The 14,622-nt window shown below is 40.4% G+C and overlaps 2 protein-coding genes across 3 annotated transcripts; one reads left to right on the plus strand and one right to left on the minus strand.

The window, feature by feature from the left end:
* The first annotated feature begins 407 nt into the window (after positions 1–407).
* Positions 408–8,918, plus strand: LOC129162863 (uncharacterized protein MCAP_0864-like). 2 transcript variants are annotated; one of them, XM_070551355.1, is made up of 3 exons: positions 408–5,840; positions 8,484–8,732; positions 8,809–8,918. In XM_070551355.1, exon 1 carries the CDS (start codon positions 722–724, stop codon positions 2,147–2,149), a length of 1,428 nt encoding a protein of 475 aa, XP_070407456.1. In that variant the 5' UTR covers positions 408–721; the 3' UTR covers positions 2,150–5,840; positions 8,484–8,732; positions 8,809–8,918. The 2 variants fall into 2 exon arrangements, with proteins under 2 accessions (XP_070407456.1, XP_070407458.1); XM_070551357.1 differs by lacking the exons at positions 8,484–8,732; positions 8,809–8,918 and adding an exon at positions 6,988–7,053.
* Positions 8,919–11,994: 3,076 nt separating this feature from the next.
* mif (macrophage migration inhibitory factor) lies at positions 11,995–13,642 on the minus strand. The gene is made up of 3 exons (XM_015940929.3): positions 13,425–13,642; positions 12,364–12,536; positions 11,995–12,259 (listed from the first exon to the last, which is right to left on the minus strand). The coding sequence occupies exons 1-3, from the start codon at positions 13,530–13,532 to the stop codon at positions 12,193–12,195; spliced, it is 348 nt and encodes a 115-aa protein (XP_015796415.1). The 5' UTR covers positions 13,533–13,642; the 3' UTR covers positions 11,995–12,192.
* Positions 13,643–14,622: the final 980 nt, after the last annotated feature.

A 14,622-nucleotide genomic window follows, 5' to 3' on the forward strand; every position in this document is an offset into this window, starting at 1 on the left:
TGTCAAAAAGAGGCTCAACGTAACCAAACGAGGTGCATAATAGGAACCAAGGAGCAACCCAAGTAAAGATCTACTAAATTATCCAATTAGGATTATGAAATAATCATTGATACAAAATTAAGGCCTACCTCAATGACTCACAGAAGGAAGGAAGGCAAAAGGATCAAAATGAAATTGTCTTAAAAGTAAGGTCAACAACTATAGCTTGTATTCAAAACTGATTATAGTGTTTCACAAAAAAATACAGAATAAATTAAAACAACACAGCACAAGTCCCAAAATAATTCTACAGAAAATCGCTGCCTGTAATGTCACGTTTGTCTGAAAACTTCCTCAACGCCATTTTACGTAGTTTACGGTTTTAACGTAGCATCTACTTCATTCATGCCAAGTTGGGTACAGACGCAAGAGAACTCACCTCTGCCCCCTGGTCGCAGCCTTTGGTATAACAACTGTTCCTTCTGAGCAGAATGGATCAGAAATCGATCAGCGGTCCTCTTCTACCAACTAAATAACGCCAACGTGACTCACGTGTCCCAGGCAGGGCACCGTTGTAGAAGAGTAGAAGCAGTAGTAGTGCACGTAGGTGCGTGCGCATGCGTGTCGACGTCCTTTATGACGTCACGCACAGTTGTATGCTTTTATAGATCAAAGCAGCTCATAGATTCACTTCACACCAGACACTCGACGCAGTAACAGGTAAGACTCAGCTCAGAACAACATGTCTACTTTTGACAACATGACAGGAATGAATGTTGAAGCTCTTCTCAGAGTGCCTAAACCAGATCTGATAGATGAACTCTTGAGATTTATGGCAGAAAATAAAACACTGCAAGACAAGCTCTTCACAATGAAGAATAAACATGAAGACAATATTTCTGCAGTCATCTCAGAATTGAAACAATGTCATCACGACCAATTGTTAGAGAGAGATAAACAAATTAATTTACTTAAGGATGACGTTAGAAGGAAACACAAAAAAATATTGAAATTACAAGACGAATATCGAATGTTGGGGATTAACTTGAAAAATTCAGAGGAGGAACTCTTCGAAGTTAAGCAACAGAGAGATGCCGCTGGATTACTGGAGTTTGAAGTTCATGATTTACAAAACAAGATTACTTTTCTGACCAAAGACAACAAGGAAATGTTGGAAAATAAACACGTGTTAGATGTTAGAATGCATCACGTGGACCAATGTCACACTGAGGCCCAAACCAAGATTTTAGAACTAGAAAAACAATTACAAAATGAAACTACCAGCCGCATCCAGGCAGACACATTGATCGAGATGTTGAAGCCTTTCGAACATAAAGCCACCTATTTGGAAATCGAAAATGAGTTACTGAGAGATGAGATACACAACCTAACAAACAAATCTGCTGAACACATCAACCAGATTAACCTTTTGACTGAAAAAACCAACGAGCAGCAACTGAAACTTAACTTTCACCATGAATACTGTGGAAAGAGATTACAAGCCTCCCAGATACATCTAAATGATCATATGGTAGAACTAAAAACAGAGTTACACACTTCTCAGATGAACTGTCGGATAGCCCAAAACGAACTTAGCGAATGCAAGCATTTTAAGAATGTCCTTTCAGATGAATTGTCAAATGCCAATCAAGAAATACATAAATTAGAAAGTGATATCCATAAATCTGAACATACCAAGTGGCTGGATTCAAGAACTCAGGATCGGAAGGCTCTTAGAGATAAGTGTGATGCTTTGGAGAAACAACTGCAGCATGCGATGATGGAGCTGGAACGTGCAACGGAGCAAATGAAACGCTCAGCTAATGAAGACAGAATAAGAACTAACGAAATGAAAAAGTTAGAAGAAGATAAAAGAGAATTATCAAAGCAGCTGGAGTTGAGGAGAGAACAGATTCTTGAACTAAATGGTAAATTACAACAGACTAATCATAAGTTAGAAACCAACAAAACGTTTGCAACACGCGAAAAAAGGCTTCTTGAGCGGCGCTTGAGAATAAAGGCGAATATGCTTGTGGCGAATCCGTCTTCTGCTCAGGAAGGCAACCCAGATAACCAGCCTGGATGCTCGACTCGTTTCAGGAATCGCGTTGTCTTGCCCTCTAATGCACCCAAAAGGAAAGGTAATCACCTTCCTCTGATGAATAAGTAAGTCCCTCTAGATTTTACGCAACACATCATGAGAAGACTAACAAAAACACCTTAGAACATCTCTGAATGAGGTCCGACTAATCATTAGATAGTTAGCTGATGTTAGAACATATTAATACTTGGACAAATCATGTGTTGAAAACTTAGTGACATCATAAAGGAAAAGAGGAAGTGCCATGGATAGAAAGTTTACTCTGAAGTCACTCCACCCAGCTGTGGAGACGATAACCAGTAGGGTTATTGAGAATAACACAGATCACCTTACAGGTGGAGATCAGCAGAGCCAGCAATACTGAAGGCTCATTGTTTTTTGAATTAGCTAAAAAAATGAGGCAACACAAGAATTATGTCACAGCTGACACCGTCCAAATCCTGTCTGTGACTCTTTGTGCTGCCTGGGGGTTTTCTCTGGGAGCTCCAGTTCACCCCCGTCTAAATCCCACATCCTAAAGCGGTTATCTTCAGATTTTAGTTAAGGTTCAGGTAAACTATATCCAGAATACATATTTCATCAATTTTTGGCAAGGGAAATTATCATTTGTTGCCATTTTTGGGGTGTTTATGAATGTAGAAGAGACCCAGCATCCTGTGATGGGACTAATAACATCAAGAGATAATAATTAAAGTAATATTTAGGTCAATTTAACTCTTTACAGGTGACCAGGACACTGTAATCAATTTTGGCAAGGGAAATGATCATCTGTTGCCATTTTGGGGGTGTTTATGATGATACAGAAGACAGTATGAGTACAATAACATCAACAGATAATACATAAAACCCTTATTTGGACAGTTTTAGCCTCCATGGAAAACTGAGCGATTCAATCACTTTTTGGCGAGTAAAATGCCAATTTTTGTTGTCTAAAATTAAATCATCAATAAAGAATTTAAAGATATTTTGAGGCGTTTCTTATAGGTAAACAGGAGGGTATAGTCACTATTTGGCAAGTGACAATCTTAATTTTATGTGCTGAAGTGCTTTTGTTACTTTTAAATAGAGTAAAGTAATGTATAGATAGTAAACCTACACAGTGTCATTGTAAAGCCAAAGCTTGATCAGTTTAAATACTATTTTTCAAGTAAAAATGTGCCCCAAACTAGTTAACTGTGGCTCCGTGTCAAGTGGACTAAAGAAAGGAAGGAGGAAAAAGTCAAATCGCTGGAGAATTGTTTATTTCCATTCATACAACGTTTGACTTTACATTCAATACAGAGCGCCATTTTACACTGTTCATTTATTTTTTAGTATCAAGGCTGTAACATAAAGAAAGCCAGTTCTTACCACAAACCATCTTTCAATCGCAAATTTTGCAAAAAGGATTAATATGTCCTCATTGTGAACGTTTAAGACAAATAACACTTCAAACAACTTCCGAACTGGAAAAACTAATATCCACGATAAACATCTGTTTAAGTACCGGACGAGGTTATCCCTGCTTTCTCAATGTCCACATTGCTAGATATGCTGAGTTTTAAGGTGAAATCCCAGGGAATTTCGACTAGAAATGCAATTACCCTAACCGTACGCAATCCCGCAGTGGCTTATCTTTTTTTGGCAGCCAGTTGATTTATGGCACAACACCGGCTCCATGTTGGAGTAACCAGAGTGAGTGACACACACACCACACCTGCGGACTCCTGAGCCGATAAAAACGGCTAAATGTGCGCGTGCGGCGTGCTAAACACACGTGCAGCTTGCCCCTGATTGCTGTGAGACCGGGTTGGGGGGTGGGGGGTGCAGCTGTGGTTGGGACAATTATTACATTAACTGATGGACTTGTAAATAAATAGTTCATAAATAAGGTAGGAATAAGGTCCTCACGCTGATAAATAATAACTAATCTCTCTGAGGACACGGTGCTAGTGCACTCTCCTACAGTACCTTGACATGACTAAATAAATGTTATGCAAAATTTAGTGAACATCAATTTGCATGTATTTGTTATAAATGCCACTGTATAATTCTTGCTGTCAGTATTTGCAAGATATTGGTATTTGGGTCTGTACTGGTTAGACTTAAATGAGTTAAACCAAGGTTTATAGCCCTACGAGCTATAAGTATATTGGTCTTTTTATACTGGGAATCAGGAGTTATTAAAAGCCCCATTCCCACCTGTACCGGGTCGGCCCGGGCCGGGTAGCGTAGGTTGTTTACATATCTGGGTGGCCTGGAATTTTCCCGGGCCAACCAAGGCTCATTCTCGGCCCTCTTCCCGAGGGGTACTGCTTCAGGCCGACCAGGGCCAACACACCCACTGCTGACAAGAAATTCACACCTTCCATTAGAGCAAGCCTCTGATTGGTGGGTAGAGTCAGCCCATTCACACCTTCCATTAGAGCAAGCCTCTGATTGGTGGGTAGAATCAGCCCACATGGGCTTAAGACAAGGATGTGTGGAAACAACCGGGCCAGACTGGGGCCGACTGGGGCTACCCGGCCCGGGCCGACCCGGTACAGATGGGAATGGGGCTTTAGTGATCATCTTGTTTCTTGTTTATTTTTGCCCTGATTGTGCCCTGAGCACTTTTATGACTGAATAAAAATAAAAAAATAAAAATCTACATAAATTGAAAAATCGTCTTAAATAATCGAGATCTCAATTTCAGTCACAATAATCGTGATTATTGTTTTTGCCATAATCGAGCAGCCCTACTTTAGCATATCCGGTCACATAATGAGGACGTCATATTCAGTGGTCGTTCTGCATCATTTCAGGCCTCGTGGTCAACTGTCTGAACCGCTGAACAGAAGTGCCTGGCTTATTTTCTATGTAAAATAAATATGTGCAATACGTTGTCAACATCAGTGAGTCTCTAAGTCTATTCTTTTTGTATGTTATATATGTTAAAATGTTGCGAGTCCCCACATGCCAAAGACAGTGGCAAGTACGGGGTCAAAAGGTGAGCCACACTGGACTGGCTTGTGCGAGCAAAATCAGCCAGCCGACAGGAGCTGGGCTGCAGGTCAAAGAACTGTGGTCAGAAACAAGGGTCACACAAGGGTCACAGGGACAAGAGGACAGAACAGGGCAAAAGGTCAGGTTGGCTGGCCCCACCCCTGGATCCACCCCTGGCTTGGAAAGATGGGATTGGAGGAGAACAGAGTGAAGACAAGCCCATCAGATCCAGAAGCCCTCTCAGGAACATTGGAGAGAAACTGAAGAATACTGCAAAAGATGATGTAATGACCTGTGTTAAGAAGAATGCTGCATGTAGTGAAAATGACACCAAATGTTTTGTGTTGAGCTACAAAGTGTGTATCTGGTAAATGACCCCATGACCTTAAGCTGGTCCAGGAAGGGTATATAAGAACAGCTCTGAACAGCAGAGGGGGATTGAGAGAGAGCTGGGGCAGACAACAAGAAGAGACAGAGCAGATTTGGAGGGGTCATCCCCCGTCCTGCTGGATGGGGGATGACAGGTCAGTTTTTTGGAGAGAAGCAGAGCTAGACAAGAGTTTTAGAAGAGTTTGGGAAGATTCTCAGAAGACAGGAGCTGGTGTAAACTGACTCTTTTATTTAATCATTTTGAACTAATCCCTCCTTGGGGGATAGCAGTTGTTTTTATATATTTACTCATTTTTGTATTTTTCTATTTTGTAATAAACTTTTTTGGAAAAGAAACATAATCCTGATTATTTCAGGTTTTCTCTAAAGCTTCACGAGTGGGGGCCCTGGCCATAATTGCACAGAGGTAAGCACATTAATTATGGTTTCTTGAATTATCAGGACTTACTTTACGGTTTGTGACAGATTAATATAAAGAAACCTTAAGATAACGGGATTGCTTAAAAAGAAGTGAGCTACTACAGAAGGAAAAGTCTTACATATTATTTCACCTTTAAAATAAAAGATATGATTCTAACTTAGGACGCCCAACCCAGGGTCTAATACTATAATACTCACCGACATCCCCATCGAACCCTGATGGATGCACCGTCTCATAAGTTCTAACGGAACTGGGTTTTAACGGAACCGACAAATGGGACGTGCACGCGACAAAAATATGTGTAAATAGGTCGCTGATTAACACTTGCAATTTAGTGTTGTGATGGTTTTAAAAAAATTCTGAAGGTAGTAAAAAAAGTATTAAAAAGTAGTACATTTTACTTAAGGATTGCTGTATATACCCTGAGTATGTATTTATTTATTTATATTTTTAATAAAACATACACTCATGAATTCATAATTCACTGGTCCAGTTTTAGTCTTTTTTTATTAACTTCCTCAGATGAACAACCACAATGCTCCTAACTGCTACATATTGGTTTAACAACATGCTGTCAAGTGGCCAACTGTAGAATAACAGAAACACCACATTTTCAATAATAGTGCCTCCAGGTGGGGCTTACCTAAATTACTTTTAATTTAAAACACTTTTTCAGCTAATTTGTTGTATACTACAAGTTAGAGCCCTGCACGGGCCTAAAATCTGAGCCCGTGTCCGGCCCGGCCCGAGGGGGTGGAGCCTCAGCCCGACCCGGTCCGAAAAGGTTTTCAGGATTCTCTGGCCTGACCCGAGCCCGACTTTTTTTTAACCAACTAAATGAAAACAAAGTGCGTCAATCCTGACCAATGTGTTAAAAGACGTGCAGGATCCGATCAATTTGTTTTTCCCTCATTTATCGTCATGGAGATAATGGCGCACTGGCTCTGGTGGCAGTCAAGTTAAATTTTATCTCTTTCCAACAATTTTCACAAGAAAACAGAACAGTCAAAAGCAGGGCTTGTGTTGACCAGATAGTACCCGTGTTTGACCGTTTATTTTGACGGAGAAAGAATAGAAAGAATTACCTCGACGCATGCAGACGAACTGACATTTTATTCTACGCACATCGCAGATGTAGCTAAATCACCCAAGAAAAGATTCCCATCTGAACATCTGAGCTGGACACTGCTCAGCGCAGCTCGCTGTCAGCGCATATGTGCACAGTGAGCTGAAGTTGTCGCTCAGAGAGACTTGTCACTTAGAAAATGTTCCCTGATTATGAAACTTTGGCTGAATAGTGCTTGTTCCTGTCTCCAATGAGGCAACGCATCCAGGAGCCATCTGAGGAGAAGCCCAGAATCTCACATCCTCTTCAGCTCAGAATGCGCCGATATGATTACGCACAAGCGTGACCCAACCCGGTCTCACAGTAAGACTGGGTTGGGCCTGTTCAGGTTTACGCAGACAATCTTTACATAGAATTGACTTACAGATATACAATTAATTCAGTAAAATATGAAGCTTTTTATTTAAATATCCATTCATTATTTTACAAGCACAGTGAGCCACATCAGATTCAGATCAGTGGGAAGATTCCTCTGAATGAATTCAATCGGAGGAACCTTCCTGCATGCGCTCTGGTTCTGCGACGCGCTCCAAGCCCCTCTCCACATCTTCAGCTCGCTGTGTACCTTATGTAGTACACGCTGACAGCGAGCTGCGCTGAGCGGTGTCCAGCTCAGATGTTCAGATGGGAATCTTTTCTTGTGTGATTTAGCTACATTTGCGATGTGCGTAGAATAAAATGTCAGTTCGTCTGCATGCGTCGGGGTAATTCTTTCTATTCTTTCTCCGTCAAAATAAACGGTCAAATATGGGAACTGTCCGGTCAACACAAGCCCTGCTTTTAACTGTTCTGTTTTCTTGTGAAAATTGTTGCAAAGAAAAACTTGATTAACACCAGGCGCACTGCACCGTTGTCTCCGTCACTGTAAATGAGGGAAAAACAAAATGATCGGATCCTTTTCTGACCTTCCCCACCTACAAAGTTTAATTACAACAATCAAACGTGACAGAGCCTGGATTTGTATTCTGAACAGTCTAAACATGTTTTAAAAAGAAACGTATGACAAAAGTGGCATCTGCTCAGTAAAACCACCAACAGGGTGAAAAATATCAAAATATTGTAGGCAGAGACGGGCTACAACTTCTGGATCTATTTTATATAAATCGTTTTATTGATTATCTTTTTATGAAAGATAACTTTGACGTACACGAGCGACCGGTACTGGCTGCTGTCACCTGTTGTGAGCAGCGCTCTGCTGTCTGAGGGTAGGCCCCGCCCACAACGCCGTGGCTGCTGTGGCTCCCAGTGTTTTCTTTACTGTGGGAAACGGGTAATAATGGCTCATTGATGGGAACAGGTTGCCGACCCCCGGTTTAAGTGTTTCAATTTTTTTTAATGAATTCGATTAAAAATAAAGGAGCCCAGCCCGGCCCGGCCCGTGTCCAAGGTAATTACACAGTTATTGGCCTGAAGCTCGGCCCGAGGGCCGTCGGGCCGGGCCGACCCAAGGGCCTAGGGCTTCAGTGCAGGGCTCTACTACAAGTTATGACGTGTCATTTCAGATACCATAAAATATTCAACAAAAAATCAAGATGCTGGAGGCTGTATGTATTCTGAGAAGGTGGCAAAAGACTACTCCTACATCCCAGAGATACAAACCATGATCGTCAACCAACATTTGACAAGCAAGAAAGGTCTTCCTCGACGCTACAAGCTAAGGCCTGAGGATCCAAGGCGTTACGGTTTGCTGTCCGAAGTCCCTGCACCATCAACAGAGGAACTTCTACAACACCTACGGACTCGCGGTGATGGTAAAATAAAACATTATCTGCCTTACATCTTCCACACAATAGTCCACTGCTGATTGAGTTTATTTTTTATTTACAGGTAAAACTTTGCCAAAGACATAGGTGTTGGGGGAGGCAAGAGAAAACCCAAAACCTTCTTTATTTTTGTTTCCTTTGGGTTTTTTTTAAATAAAGATATATTTTGGGGAAATAAGGACTAATAATTTAAAAATGTATGTAAAATGCTGGAGGTAGACATAAGTTTTTGTTGTTGTGCAGGAGTTTTAAAATTTATGGTATTTTTACAAATGCAACACAGAGTTATGCTTTAGAACACTTTATTAGAGCATCAAACAAAAATATATTTAAAAAAAACTAACTGATGTAAAATATTAAATATATACATTTATTTACAATCGTCTTGGAATAAAACCAGTGTAGTTACCATTGGGGTCAGGGAATTTTTCCCTTATCCTCCAGACAACACAGCTTGGGATTACTACTCTGCGCCCTCCAGCAAGTTTTCCATGCTACCATGCTACAAATTGTAAGCTGCATGGCGGAACTGTCTGTTGTCCTCACCAGGGTCCAGGTCATCATAAACTGCTCGAAACTCATTCCACAATGTTCTGGCCAGGCGAAGAACACCATTTTGCAGAATAAACTCCTCCATGTGTGGTACAGTTGAAATACATGTCTGGGGAGGCTGTTGGCAGCTTTTCTTTTCCAAATCAGTTGGCATATCTCTGCAGTGGGAGCATACACACCATGAAGGTTGATTGGATGTTGGAGGTGTTGTGGCAGGTGGACCAGAGAGGGCAAGTACATCAAAGAGAACACCAGGGTCTCTGTCCAGCACCATGGTAAGGATGTCAATAGCCTGCTGAGGGTGCAGGTTCTGTATGTGTTGCTTCAAAAGTGGAAAGAGATGCTACAGCAACAGATTTTAGGATCATTTAGTATAATTCTGTTATGCTTACACGTTCAAAGTCTATTCGCTCTCGAGAGAGAGATCTTCATCTCCAAGGTCCACAGCTGAGTGTCTCGCACTTCTTCGGCTTTTGGATGCACCGCGGCCTCTAGACGCACCACGGCCTCTAGACGCACCACGGCCTCTGGATGCACCGCGGCCTCTAGACGCACCACGGCCTCTGGATGCACCACGGCTTTGAGATGATGGTGGGCATCTCCTTTTTGCACCACGTCTTGAGGATGCAATGGGAGGTTCAAACTCTTCCTCAGAGGATTCCTCAATCACTGAACTTTAATTTGTATTAGAATAAAAAAAATTATACTAATATAAAAAGTACTCTTGCATATTAATCAATTTTGACACAGATTAGGTTTACATCTAGTCAAAATTTGGGCTAAACCAACAATAAACAGAAACCCTATGAAAACAACCATGATTATAGGAGGACTACACAGAATGCAGTGTTTATTCATGATTTCCACATAAATTATTTACATGCTTTGATATATTCGTCCCATCTTGAATGGCAAGGCAATTAAAAATAAGCTAATTACTCGTAATAAAATGCTAACAATTTGATAGGATTCATTTTATTTACAATATAGATTGTCAACTGTTACTGGTATTTTAAAATATAAATATATTTATAGATATTCTTTATAAAATGCCTTTTGTAAACAGTAAGTGTTTAATGTGCTGGTTAAAAACAACTTTCTTACCTTAGATAACTCCATTGCTAACACTAGCTCAGCTCTATTATGAAGAAGCAATGCTGCTCTGGTGTTGACTCTGCTTTTCCTGCGCGTGCACATTGGGAGGTGTGGCTTTCGGCTCTTTCAGGAAGGGCGGGGGAGTGAGCAACAGCCGTTTGAATTTAAAAATCTCCTCCTCCTCACCCTGACGGTGTCATCTTACGGACCATGCCTTTAAATGTATGAAACAATTTGGTTCCAGGGCAGTTCTACCATGCCGAGAAAACAGTACTTTGAAGTAGTTTTCTAAAATGCCCAACCACTACCTGACAAACATTTGTTATTTGAAGAGAAATAACAGTCTTCTGATTTATTTATTTGTTTTTTATAAAATAAGACTTTATTATTTATGCAAGCAATTCTTTAAAGGGGCATTATGGAAGTTTGACAGCCAAATAATGTATAGAAATAATAAATTTCTTCTTCATACATTCTCCTGCAATGCCCTGGTCCTGTAGAATGAGCCCTGGCATTTTTACTGTGATTGCCTGTTTTTCTGTAAAATCACAGAAAAAGAGAGATGCTCGGGTCGAGCAGGCTGCTTCATGCGCGTTCACGCTCAGGCATCGCCCGTAGCGTTTGCTGTCCGTAGCTTTAGCAGCAGAGAGAGAGGCAGTGCCAACTCAGCGACTTTGTCGCTGTTCCTCACGCCTAGTGATGAACCTAGCTACATTTCTGAGGACCCTTAGCTACTTTCTTCTAGATATTTCCTGCAAATTAGCAACAAAATAGCCATTTTCGCTCTGAACCATTCTTTGAACGTTGTTTCAGCTGTCAGCAAGGATATAAATATTACAGATACAAAAGATGTCATTGGTGCTATAGCGCACCTAGTAAGACAGCGGACTCTCGTGCGGAAGACCCGGGTTTGATTCTGGATGTGAACATAGATTATTTAGAGTTTATTTTTTACATTAATGGTATATTTTTTACAGTAAGATGCCCAAATTTTTATTTGAGACTCGCCGAACGGCATTGAATTCACAGATAAAACAGATGTGGGTTCAACTTTCATTTTGGAACAATTTTTCAAGGGAAGGGCATGATCTGAGCATGCAGGAGGACTGACCCATCTTAAACCTTTGTCGGCTGTGCTGAAGAGAAAGGTACAGAACCAAATTATTTAATTAATTGGCTACGCGTTCTCCTGTCCTCTGTCATCCGGGCCACACACACACACACACGGGACTGTCTCAGCTGTTATTTTCGTTAAGGAGTGTGCACGTACAGCATGCGCACCTCGTGCATGAGCCTACTATTGAAGCTGCCGTCACGCTTTTGGCCTGAGGGGGCAATCGCGAGCATAAACATTCAAAACTCCGTAAAGTCCCTTTTAAAGGTCCTATATCATGCAAAATCCATTGTTGAATGTTTGAAAGAGTGGGTTGTGAAAATAACTTCCATTTCACAAAAATGACATCTCAATAATGCCAATGGTAATATTTATCATATAGTGTGCCTACTATTGCTCTGTAAGGTGTGAAATAGCTGCATGCAGGTCCTTTAAATATGATAAAGTTTCTGAATAGGAGGGCTTACTGACCCAAACAGAAGATATTCATTAATTGTTTCACGTGATTTTCTTTATTCGTTTAATTGCAAAAGGGTCAGTACATAGCAAGGGGGTCCAATCAAGTGCATTTAAGGTACCCCTACAGTATTACCTGGATAACAAAGTGTCTCAGCTCTTTGCTTTATTTACCCTAATACAAGTAGGAAAACACTGGAATGATCTTTTATTTCAGTCTTGACCTCCATCCTAGCCAAAAGTGGTGTTGTTCCAGGCCACATTGGCTGCATCCATGTCCACAAAATTGATATAAATTCTAAAACAGACACCAGAAGAAAGAGGTTAATGAGCAATGAATAGAGGTTGTGTGTTTGATCAAGTCCTACAAAGAGGATCAGCATGCTGATGGGCTACTGTTACCTGTCAGCGGAGACTCCCAGGTGTTTGTTGAGCAACCCACACAGTAGTTTTGAGTACTGCTTGTTCTGGGCGCCACTGATCTTGCCGATGCTGTGGAGGGAGCACAGAGCGCAGGGGTCTCCCTTTCCACCAAACATCATCATTTGGTCAGGGTTAATATTCACAGCAATGTACTGAAGAAAGATGAAGGGAAAAAAGCAATATTAAGTGTCAAACCTAAGTGAGTGAACAAGTCAACAGTTCTTGAAGCAAAGACAAATATTTTTCCATTGTACCTTTACTAATAAGTCTCCAAAAATATTTGTCTGTACAATTTTTTTCCATATTGATGGAATTTAGTCTTTTATATTGAAAGATTTACAACAGCGCTATTTGTAACATTCACTTTTCTGTAGATTTAGCTTTGTTGAAGTCTGTCATTCAAAATCTTGCTTTAAAAATGTTATACTGTACTTTGCTATCGTTTCCCTCAGAATTTTATTTTTTTTCTTAAGATTTCTTTATAATTAATATTTAGATTTTTGAACCTTTAAGTATTTCTGTGTTGAGTTGTTTTGGTGTTTATTTTAATCTTAGTCTTTATTTTTCTCCTGTTGTGGATGTGGCAAAAACATTGCCTCAAAAAAAGGAGGGATTTTCTTTTCTATTAGTGTTTATTTTCGTTTACTTTAAAACTATTTTATGTTATTATGTTCTTTATCCTTTTGAGTTTAGGTGTTTTTTTAATGCTCATCCCACTCTGAAGTAATTTTATTTATTCTTTGTAATTCACTTTATCCATCTTGCATCTGGGAAATTTGGACCAGTGATATATAATCCAGATTAATTCATGTAATTATTTTCAACTATGCAAACTGATCCAAACTGATGAGCCGCTTCCGTCCCTGCAGGTAATCTCTAATGTTATATTAGCATTTTGACAAACATTCTTTCATAATGGATATTATTTAGTATGGTACTGATGTGATTTAGTATATATATCGTTCCATATATAATCAAATGCATCATGGTAAATGATCTGCAGGGTTATAATGGTCTGAAGGAACATCTTCCTGACCTACCTGAGCAGGTTTACCCATCGCTTTAGCTAACTCCTCCGTAGCCTCGGACAGCAGAGCCGCAGGCACGTTGCTTTTAGCCACGTTGGTGTTCACCACAAACATCGGCATGATTGCTTTTTATTTCTTCTCTCCAGCTCAAGCTGCAGACGTTCTTCGTCTCTTTCCAGATCGTAAAGAAGCCACGAGAATGACCTCTTCCTCCTCCTTAAAAATGAAAAACTAATTGACCACAGCGCCACCTCTCATCCTGGAGGACACATGGCAACAAATTTTTAGGCCACATTAGGTCACCAACCTGAAGCTGAGAGCTACTTTCAGGGTTGTGACTGAGCGTTAACCAAGTTTGATACAATAGTGAAAATTTGTGAATTTTGGATTAAAAAGAAATCCTAAGCCTAACCCTAACCCAAATCCAAATCTAAATCATTGATTGGATCAGAAAGCTGGTCTTTAATAGAAACATAAACATTTTAAGGGAAGTTTGCACTTTTGTTGTTAAGAACTTTTTTAATTGCAATTTATCAAAGTTTGTTTTTAACTTTTTTGTCGGTTTTTTTGTTTTTGAAGTACCTTTTTCTTTGTATTGATTAAAAAAGTACATAATAATATACAAATATATAACCTTTGAACTAGAATAGATCAGAGTTAAACTAAAATGTATTTACTATAAACATATTTAAATATTTGTAAAGAAACATGTAGGTTTTAAATCTATAATAATGCATTTGCGATTTTAAAAGATGGCAGCAGGTTTGGAGAAAAGGCCTGTGGGCACCAGATTGGTAAATCCCTTCTTTACACATTTACAAAAGCAAATATGTTCTGACCATCTACATATATACTGGACAATTCATTTCCATAGGCTCCAATAACACGTTTTTGTGCAAAAATGGGAGGTGGCCACCACCGCCATTTTGACCGTGTCACAGGTTCCTTCAAGCCCAGACAATTCTACAAAAGGGAAGAGAGGTGGAGCTGAGGGTGTGGCTGTAAGGCTGGGATCAACTGACGACACCCGGTCGAACTAGCTACAAGCTAACCCAAAGCTAACGCAGAGGTGGGAGCTAAGCTAACGGAGGTAGCAACCTAGCTACAACCGGAGTTAATTGTGCACAACACCAGAGCTTCTGAGTCAGAGATACGCCGGGCTGACCGCTGGGTAAAACCGGGTGGAACACAGAGGTCTCCCGAAAGCTGC

This window comes from Nothobranchius furzeri, chromosome 1 (genome assembly GCF_043380555.1).
Source record: "Nothobranchius furzeri strain GRZ-AD chromosome 1, NfurGRZ-RIMD1, whole genome shotgun sequence".
NCBI classification, from domain to species: domain Eukaryota; kingdom Metazoa; phylum Chordata; class Actinopteri; order Cyprinodontiformes; family Nothobranchiidae; genus Nothobranchius; species Nothobranchius furzeri.

Excerpts from the sequence above, each read along its gene's own strand:
- LOC129162863 (XM_070551355.1), top strand. The coding sequence starts at position 722 with ATGTCTACTTTTGACAACATGACAGGAATGAATGTTGAAGCTCTTCTC.
- mif (XM_015940929.3), bottom strand. The coding sequence starts at position 13,532 with ATGCCGATGTTTGTGGTGAACACCAACGTGGCTAAAAGCAACGTGCCT. Across the intron at positions 12,537-13,424 it reads CGATGGGTAAACCTGCTCAG|TACATTGCTGTGAATATTAA; the intron begins GTAGGTCAGGAA and ends ATCTTTCTTCAG. Across the intron at positions 12,260-12,363 it reads CTGGGAGTCTCCGCTGACAG|AATTTATATCAATTTTGTGG; the intron begins GTAACAGTAGCC and ends TGTCTGTTTTAG.